The 10,089-nt window shown below is 49.9% G+C and overlaps 1 protein-coding gene across 1 annotated transcript; it reads right to left on the bottom strand.

Annotated features, from left to right (window-relative positions):
• Window positions 1-681: 681 nt before the first annotated feature.
• LOC147960634 (uncharacterized) lies at window positions 682-1,922 on the bottom strand. Its single transcript, XM_087533452.1, has 3 exons — window positions 1,289-1,922; window positions 995-1,211; window positions 682-916 (listed from the first exon to the last, which is right to left on the bottom strand). The coding sequence occupies exons 1-3, from the start codon at window positions 1,920-1,922 to the stop codon at window positions 682-684; spliced, it is 1,086 nt and encodes a 361-aa protein (XP_087389578.1).
• Window positions 1,923-10,089: the final 8,167 nt, after the last annotated feature.

Here is a 10,089-nt window from a genome sequence, read left to right as displayed (position 1 = left end):
TCCAGAAACCGGTTGAAGATGCTGACCTGGAAGGAGTCCAGTAGTTGCAAGGAGCAACGATTTGCACGAAACAACGGTTGAAGATTCGACCCAACTGTTACGCGGTTGGCCCGAATCTCGGGGGCTACACCTAGTGGGTGCGCTAGTGCGCCCCCACCCAGAAGAAGCAACAAAAGAAAAAACAATAAACAAGGGAGAACTTATGAACATGACATGCTCCAGCTCCCGCGTCTGCTCCACCTCGGCCTGGGTGAAGGCCTGGATCCTATCCGTCCGCCCCCGCAGGCACCGGCTCACGGCGGCCACCGCCGCCTCCTCCTGGGACAGGGGCCCGAAGAAGACCTTGCTGGTCCGGCCCTGAGCCGGCTGCGACCTGGCGGCTCGGCGACCCCCTTGGCCTGGGCACCAGAGCGTACTCCCCGCTGACAGCCTCTTTCACGGCCAGCGCCTTCTCCCGCGCCTTCTCAAACGCTCTCTCCAGCACCCTTGCTAGTGCCGCTCACGGCGCCTCGTCCGAGACGACGTCGCCACCGCCTCCCTCGACCCCCGCCTGCTCGACCTCGTCGGTCCGCGACAGAGTGTCGTCCTCAACCACCATGACCTCCCGGACGATGACATGAAGATCGTCGCCGCCGGCTTCATCCCAGCCAGCATCTCAGGCCACGCCGACTCCTCGCCGGCTCATGCCCACGTCGTCGCGGCGTTGCCCAAGGCCTGGGCCGACGCCACCTCCAGCTCCTCCTCGGCCCTGTTCCAGTCCCGCCAGGCCAGTCCTTCGGTGTCGGCCGGGTCCAGGCCGCGGTCCGAGTCGGCCGCCTCCTCATCCCGGTGAACGGCGCTGGTCCAGGTCCTCGAGAACACGGTGCCCTCGGTGGACACGGCGTCCGCCGCCGCCAGCGCCAATGAGATCGATGACCTGAAGCTCAATGAAGTAAACAAACAAGAACCAAGCAGGGCCGCTTGGCCATTCAAGTTCGACAAGAAGGAAACTTACCCAGGCACCACCAGAACGGTGGGTCTCGCCGGCCTCGCCTGTGGAGCGCCGCGCCTCCTCTTGGCAGGCGGCTTCATGCCAGCGGCCGGGTTCACCGCATGCTTCACGGCCGAGGCTCGAGGCGCGACGTTGTCCTTCCGGTGCGGCCGGCTCGCCGCCGTCGCCCCCCGAGACGACCTGGCGCCAACCGCGCTGCCGCCTTCTCCACCTAGCGCCGCTGCATTGACAACTCACATCAGCACCCCTTGTGCTGCCTCACGCCTGGAAACTCAAGAAATACGGAAGCAAACTTACTCGCGCGGCACCCTACGCCGACACCGGCGGCCGCCTCCTCCTCCTCGTCATGGGCCGCCGGCTCCTTCGAGCCGGCCCGCACCACCTGCGTCGGCGCCCGGTCATACGGATGTCGGATGGCGTTCAGAAGCATCTCCCGCGTTGCGTCGGGATGAACAAGAATATATGCAACGGCAAAGTACGGGGACCAGGGACTCACCACGGGTGCCGGGTTTGCCTGTCTGTACGGAGGCTTCGCGAATTCCCAATCGTCTCGCAGCCCGGCCTTGGAGATGTCGTTGACCCAGTGGGCGACTTGGTCCCCTGCCAGGCGCAAGTTTGACATGCGGTTCGGGTCCTGGAATCCGGTCATCTGGCCGATGATGTGGGTGCGCTGCTGCAGTGGCAGCACCCGGCGCCTGATGAAGGCGATGATGAGGTCGGTGCCAGTGAGCCCTTCCCGATCCCTCATCTCCGACACCCGCTGGCACAGGTTGAGCACCTCCTGCGATTGGTGTCGGGGATAATAGCCCCAGTTCTGTTTCAGCCGCGGCGGCGCATCGACGAAGGCTGACAGGTTGATGTGGTCCGCGCCAAGGTTGCGGGCGTAGAAGAAAGAGTCCTGCCACTTCTTGGCAGAGTCCTCCAGCGGCATCTCGGAGCAGTCAGTGCCAGTCCGCTTGTAGATGACGGCGGCACTGCAGTTAGACATCTCCCCGGCCTTCGGCCCCTGCTGCTTCAAGGAGAAGAAGCGCACCCAGAGAACGATTGAAGGCTCGGACCCTAGGTACCCCTTGTAGAGGGTGACGAAGCCAGAAAGCTGCAAGATGGCGCCTGCGCCAAGATGATGGGGCTGGAGCTCGTAGAAATCCAGGAAGCCGTGGAAGAAGCTGTTCGCGGAAGGCCGAACCCGCGCTTGAAGTGCGGGTAGAACACCACGCGCTCCGTGCCTTCGGGCCGCGGCTCCCGCTCGCCCTGCGACAGGCGCACGATGACCTCCTCTCCCCCGGCAAGCGCCTGGTGGTGCGGAGATACGTGATGTCGTCCATGGTGACGGTCAAGCCCATCCATGAGCCCGAAGGAAGCGCCATCGGAAAATATGAAGAAAGAGAGAAGCAAAGGAGAATGGCAATGGAGTCCTTCTCGAAGCAGCGGGCATCGCAGCGGGCGTCGCAGCGGGCGGCGATCACAAAGAGCAGAGAGAGGATGAAGAGGCAGGGGAGCGCGAGCAAGAATGGTTTCCATCGCTCCCTTCCTCCAATTTATAAGCCATGGTTTGAAACGTGGGGAAGTGGGATCGTTTGCGCTTGCCCCTCCCACTTCTCTACAATAAGTGCGCACGTACGCATGCAATCACTACCTCGAGAATGGCAACCGACTTGCGGACACCGCAATAAATTCACACACGTGGGCCGAGGGTGCGCGGTGGTGGGCCCCAGCACACCGCCCCGTCCCGTCGCACGTGTGGCCTGTCAGGCCCCTCCGGCTTCCAGGTGCCACGTGGCGCCTGCGCAAAGCCCAAAAGACTGCCTCAAGATTTTACGGGCTCTTCAGTTTCCCGCCCATGTCGGGATGCTATGATCCGGCTTCCGGAAGCCGGCAAGTAGTGGGTGTTGCCGGACCCGGCGTTCACAAAATGCGCCTCCTCAGGGGGGGACTGTGAAGGCCCTCCCACTCGAAGACAGCGGACCTTCACATCTTCCGGGACTACTGTCGGGGGGTTGAACCCCAGGCAGGCAACGGAACCCGGATCCTTTTCAGAAACAATGGGGCCAGCAACGCCCCTCAAGCCGGCTCACGCTTGGCCGGGTTGCTCAACCCGGCCAAGCCCCTCAACCCGGCGGAACTCCTCAACCGGCCCCAACAATTAGCACAAGACGGCCAAACCCGGCACGCTAAGACATCCCCAACAAGCCAGCTCCCCCTTTGGCGTGTTCCTCAACCCGGCCGCGGGTCAGCTCCCGTCCCATCTGGGCCGTACGATGGGACGAGTCTTCACTCAAGGACGAGGAAGGCAACAATGTCCCTCCCATGCCTCTGGTTAGCCGGGGAATGGCAACAGTGCCCTACCTACCCGCTGACCATTCCGGCGTGGCTACAGTCACTACAAAAAAACTAGTAAGCTTGCACGTGCAATGCACGTCTCAATTAATGTTCTTTTCAGAGATACGTCTACTTCTATCAAATACCCCTTGCCAGCATGTCTCGTATCGCATATTGGCAGTTCTCGTTGGTACTGTAAGAAGATGACAACAAGAAAAAACCGCCATGGAAACGTTCATCATATGACATGGTATACTTTTCAAGATAGCATGGAACGTTTGAAACCGTGTTTTCAAGTTAGTAAGCTTGCATGTGAAAAATCACGTCTATAGATAAAATGGTCCAATCATAAAAGTCAAGAATATTACAAACAAATTTATACTTGAAGTTTTAGAAAAGCTATAATCAAGAAAAAAACTTTTTAATGTACAAAGGCATTGAATTTAACTTCCCAGCTTTATTCTCATTGTTCTTGCACTGCTGTTGATTGTTCTTTCGACTTATATGTATACTCCCTCCGTTCCTAAATATACACATGGAGAGTGAATCTACAGTTTAAACTACGTCTATATACATCCGTATGTACTCCATATTGAAATCTCTAAAAAGACTTATATTTAGGAACGGAGGAAGTATATGCCAGCGGGATAAAATGTACATTAAACTCTTAACTTCATACAATCCAATCATGTAAATGGTTATGGAAAAGTAGATGGACAATGAAAATAAAGGTTTTTGCATGGTTACTGTTTTTTGACAGGCTCAACACCAAGGACATGCTAGTGAGAAGGCACTGGAGGTCCCTGAGTGATGATAATCTCTGTGTTATATGTAACGCATACGTCCATGAAGATAGGACCCCATCTGTTTTTCCAATGTAATTAATTTTTAGCTGCAGGGTTTGGAATTACCTTCAGATTGACAGGACCCATGGCTCTGATGTCCAGCAATGCATATATCAAGCAAGGTCAAGGTTTGGGCATCCTTTCTTCTCCGAGTTTATGCTCATGGCAGCTTGGAACATTTGGATATTAAGGAATGGAAGAACTTTCAGGGGAGAGCGTGCTTCTTTTGCTACCTGGAAATGTAAATTTGTACATGATATTCATCTTCTAGCGCATAGGCCTAGAGATAGCATCAAACAACAGCTCTTAGCTTGGGTCAACACCCTCATGTAAATATAGGTAGGTATAATGTAGGTTCCTTCTAACTTCTGGACTTGAGACTGACTGTTCTGCTCGTACAGTGGTTAACTCTTTTATTTCATTAATAAAGGGTTGTGGTCCTTGCTCCACAGTAAATATTCAAAAAAATGTACATTATCACAACCTTAATATCATCACAATTAACATGAGTACAAATGGTATATAAGCTTAAGTACTGCTCAAAAAATCAGGCAAGGATGAAAATTATGATAGTAAAAACAGGTCTTCTTCTTATGAAATACCAATGAAGCAAATCACAAGGGCACCAGTGGTGGACTACCCATGAGCGCCTTGCCTGCGAAGGACCTCCTTGATCACCATGCCAAACTGGCAGCCGTCCCCGGTGACTGTGGTTTAGGATTCAGGGACGACCACGGCGGTCATCCTCGGTATCCTCGGTATCCTGGGCGTGGTTAACACTACCTAGAACTTTAGACTTCTTTTGTTGTCGGGCGACACGAAGTTTCGCGAGTAATTTTTCTTTCTTCTTTTACCATGGTTGGCTACTTTTCTTTTCAAGTTTGTGAGTATGGCTACTTTCTGCATTCCCATTGGCAGATGAGTTCGTTAGGTCCTCAGTTGAGGAACAATCCCCTGACGCAAATGGATGTGCATACGGATAATTCTTGTTGATCTGTGTTTTAAAGCACAACTGTCAAATAAGTTTTAACATATGAGAAGAAAAAAATCGAAGGAGCCTCAACCATGACCAGGCATGGGAACCATGATTTTATAAATATATGACACTAAAGAATTGCAATTTCCATATATCTCTATCACATGCCATGTACACTCGACATGCCATGGGTACAATATGGACTACTAAAAAATAATAGAAAGCTCATAATTTTGAAACAGTTAATTGAAAGTATATAGCAAAAATAGTACTATAACAGAAGCAATGCAAGAATCAAAAATTGCAAATGGTTAAATACAAAGGATAATAAGACAAAAAAGCTTAATTGAATGTATAAAACACATAATTCTATTTTCCATTCTGTTGTTTCCAAGTTTGAAAGACAAGCTACAGAAAGAATCACGTTGCAGCTATCGTGATTTTATAAGAGTCTAAAACCGTGTGGAAGTATAAATGGTTATTGAACAGACATATTTAAACTGGCCAACATTGCAAAAGAAGGTGAATACTTGCATATTTTTTAAACTGATAATAGAAGTCAGGAAGCATCCGTAAATTACCAACGGTTGGAAGGGGAGGAGAGAACCGATGTTGCGACAGCCACTAGCTCAAGTTCGTCCAAGTGAAGGCAATCTGGAGGCTCAAGAGACTACACATTCAGCATTGGAGAAACTGCAACCAGAGAATATTGTAGGCACTTGCACATGCTAACTTCGAGATCATTTTGAATTCAGTTATAGACAAATCACCATGGCACAACACGGCATAACAATTATACTAACAAGGCTGTGTCGGACAAAACATGTAGGACATATAAAAGATTACATTTAGGTCTTTCACTGAAGAATAGAAACAGAACGAAAAATGCAACAATCAGATAAGAACCACGTAAACCTACAGACCTCAAAATTGCATCACAAGTTGTATGCTTGTTTTTCTGGCCTGTAGGTCTTCCTGCTTCTCCCCGGACGGACCAGACTCGCTTTTCTGGCCGACGATGTAGAACAACGCGCAGGACAGGACCACACTGAGCGCCAGAGAAGCACCAAGAACAGTGAGGACGGACGCTGTAGATCCTCCCACTCCCGTCGGGATCACCTGGCGCCACCGCTGATGACGACGGCGCGCTACATGAGGCTCAGAGGCGGCTGATCGCGGTGCGTAGTCCACATGCACGGGCGGCATGGCGGCTCGCGTCCTGACTTGGATTGAACAGACAAAGCATTAATTTGTTTCATGATTCTGAAAACTGTCAATGTCGTGTGGTAGAAGCGTTAGTTTATTTCATAAATTACTCTGGCCTTATCAGATGAAGTAAGAAACGTAACCAAGAATGGGATGCATCGTATTGCTGATCTTACCGGGATACGCCAACGACAACACAAATAATTGGACATCAGAAAACACATGTGAGGGTCTGATGCTTACATTGATTTGTTTCTACGTGCAGCTCGTCAGAAGAACTCCTCGACGATCACCTCTCTTTTGTCAGCGCGATGGAGAAGCTCCTGCACGGTTCAGTCGGTGGCGTCGCTTCCTGAAGTGACCGGAGCAGAGGGGTGGTGTAGAGTGCAGGCACAGGCCCGGGATTGCCATGTTCGAGCAAGTCCTCTCCTACTCCGGTGACAGGGTGTAGGGTGTTGAGTCATGGACGCTAGCAGGGACATGGGGCCGCCGTTCTTGGAGCAGAGCAAGGCAGCGATGCAGGGGATGGAGCCGAAGATTTGGCCGCATGATGGTGACGGTTTCCAGAGGCGAACCAGACGGCGGCCATGAGCATGAAGACCATGTGGGAGGTTTGGGCGGGGCAAAGACCACGTTAGCGGGAGAGAAGGGTTGTGGTGCGGGAAGGGGCTGGTGGGGGCGAAACTACCTGATGGTTTGCGAGAGTAATAGGAGATCGTGGGTGGGTGTGACGATGCAGAGGGGATCGGGAGGAGTTTTTTTTTCGTAGGAGCTAAACAAATATGGGTTATAACCAATGGCAGTGGTGGGTAATTACAGTGTCAAACATGTTTGATGTCACAAGCCGATTTGGACCATCAGATCAACATGGTTTGATGGTTGAGATGATTTGGTTCTCCGCTGTTTCGTGCTTTTATAGGGGTAGTAGATACACTTCCGTGATGATACGTGTTTGTCACAGTAGGTCGCGTTTTTTGTCATGCATGTACATCCATGAAAATTTTATGACAGAATCAAGATAGTCATACCTGTGCTGTCGTAGAAGTGTTCCATGGCATTACCAAAATTATCAACACGGAAGTGTCCACTTCCATGACGATAAATCACGCGTCACAGAAGTGCTTTCGTCAAGGGTGACCGACACGTGGCATCCACCGTAACGGAACGCCGTTAAGCTATCAGGTCCGGTTTTGGATCCGATAACCCGTTAACAGCCCCGACCACTGGGGATTTTCCACGTGTAAAATCATCATTGGCTGGAGGGAACACGTGTCGGCTCACCGTTGGGACAGATGTCATCCACTCATTGGACCCAAAGCGCCTATGATACGTCGACACGTGGCATGGCCCAACAGAGGCCCATTCCTGTGAAAAGGCCAGCCCGTTTGACTTGGTCAAAAGGTGGCGGGCTGGCCCACGACAAGCCTGTTAACGGCATGTTCGCATATAGCCCATTTACAACCCGCTAACCCAGGGCCCGTTTACGGCCTATCCGAATTAGGCCCAGTAGCCTCATCTGGGCCGTCCAATATAATTCCAGCCTGTTTTAACTTCCGGCCCATGTATGTCCCATGACGTCTTTCAGCCCATATGAGGCCCTTAGTGGCCCATTAATGGCCTGTGGTAAAACTCGCCCCTAATGAACAGTGTATCACTTTATACCCATTAATGACCCATTATTCCATTGGGCCGTTTCCAGCCCATGTTATCTTTCGGCATTCTCAGGGCCCATTTATTCTTGGGCTCATTTCTAGCATTCATTTACTTTCGGCCCGTTACTGTCATTTTCTGCTTGTGGGCCAAATTCAGCCCGTGGTTATAGTCGGCCCGTTTGTGGCCCATTTACACGTTGGGCCGTTTTCATAGCTTCATCAAATACGACCGATTAACGACGACCAGTTATGGTCGACCCATGAACGGACGATTTCAACTCTAGCCCATTTACGGCCATAATGTGGTCTGTTATTGGCCCATGTTTGGCCAACCGATCATACGGCCCATAGAAGGCCCATTGATGATACGGCCTGTAGAAGGCCCATTGTGTCAACGGCCCGTATAAGGCCCATGGTTTCTATGCCCCGTAGAAGGCTCATTGTTTCTATGGCCCTTAGAAGGCCCATTGTTTCTACAGTCCGTAGGAGGCCCATGTTAACTACAGTAAATATGTAGCCCATGGTTAACGTGGCCTAGTTTTAAAAAATAGGTTACTGCGGCCACTAGAAAACCACGGAAAAAGAGCTGCACTGATTACAAGAAAACAAATAAACAATACAACAAGGAAATAAACAGGCAAGCAATTTACGCTAGGCTATCACGGCTATTACACATATTACATCCACTGGGCATCAAAGTTCGCCACTAGTGCAAATATAGGGAACAAAACACCATATAAATGCCACAGCAAAACAAGTCCAGAACTGAAACCACTTGAGAAGAGCTCAAGAAACAATATCCTGGGTACCCATAATGCTGGCAAGATGCTTAGCAAGCTTATTAACTTTCTCTTGTTTGGCGCTTAAATCCTCCAGCACTTGCTGTTGCACCAGAAAGTATGCATCTGAATTCTACAGGGACTTCCTTAGTCCTTCGGCTTCCTGTCGCATAACATCTGATCAATGTCTTTCAACTTGAAGTTGAGACTCAAGAAGCCGAACTGATTCAGGCAGCAAGTTCGAAGAGCTGGTTCCAGTAGTAGTAGCCAGTAACTCGAACACTACATCAAGACAGGACTTTGGGGTTGTCTCAGTGTCTTCAATATAGTTTTTATCAGCTTTCTTGGAGATCAACAGGGATGTCTCACTATCTTGAACCTTATCTGCATTTCTTCCTGTACCACTGCATAACGGGGTACTCTTCTCCAATATTTTATCTGCATTCTAAAAGAGAAACAAACAAACACATCATAGGTTTACAATGTAGTATATGAAACTCATTTTGGTAAACCAGTTCAGTAGTAAGGTGGATAGGATAACAGCATGAAACAAACATATATCTATGTAGTATGGTCACTGTATGGTCTATATCATTCTAGTTTATGTTGCGAAATCAAGATAGATACCGTTCGAATCATATCTATTTAAGACAAAGCAGCTTAGACAGAATATAAGTGTGGGAAACTACACAACAATAACAACACTTGTAAGGTGCATGGCATGAGAACATAACTGTTTATTTAATTGAAACTGAAATCAACATAGAGCAAGTTACAACATCAAAAACGTTAAAGAAACAGGTTTAAAACATACCTGTTGCTCCATTAGGGTTTCAATTGCATCCTTCAAATTTGAAATTAGTTGGTATGAGTAAATAAAGTGATGTAAGAGCAAAGTAGTATGAACCATAGCTACGGAACCTGAACTGAGAACAATTCTTCTTCTTCTTTAAGCGTTGACTTGGGGTTCGGAGTGGTGGTCCTCGTGCTTTGGGCATTGAAGTTGCCTTACTAACTGCTCGTGTTTGGGTGCTCTGTGGTGGAGACGGTGCTGTGTCAACAGGAACTGGGTTACTATCTGCTAGGGTTGGGGTTAGAAGGGGTGTAGCTGGTTCTCTATCCAACTGGGTAGGGGTACAATCTGCGTGAGTCTGGGTTATGTGTGGTGGGGCTAGTTCTTGGGCAAGTACAACCGTGGTTCTATCTCCATCGACAGGTAGCACGATCTTTTCTGAAGACCGTGTTTTTACTCCCACAGATACTGCCATCACCCCCTCCAATTCAAATAGCTGATAAACAAGAAAAGTAATTGAATGTACAG

This window comes from Triticum urartu, chromosome 7A (genome assembly GCF_056163025.1).
Source record: "Triticum urartu cultivar PI428250 chromosome 7A, HENAU_Tu73, whole genome shotgun sequence".
NCBI classification, from domain to species: domain Eukaryota; kingdom Viridiplantae; phylum Streptophyta; class Magnoliopsida; order Poales; family Poaceae; genus Triticum; species Triticum urartu.
Note: the sequence above shows the minus strand (reverse complement) of the source record. Positions and strands in the feature narration are given on the sequence as shown.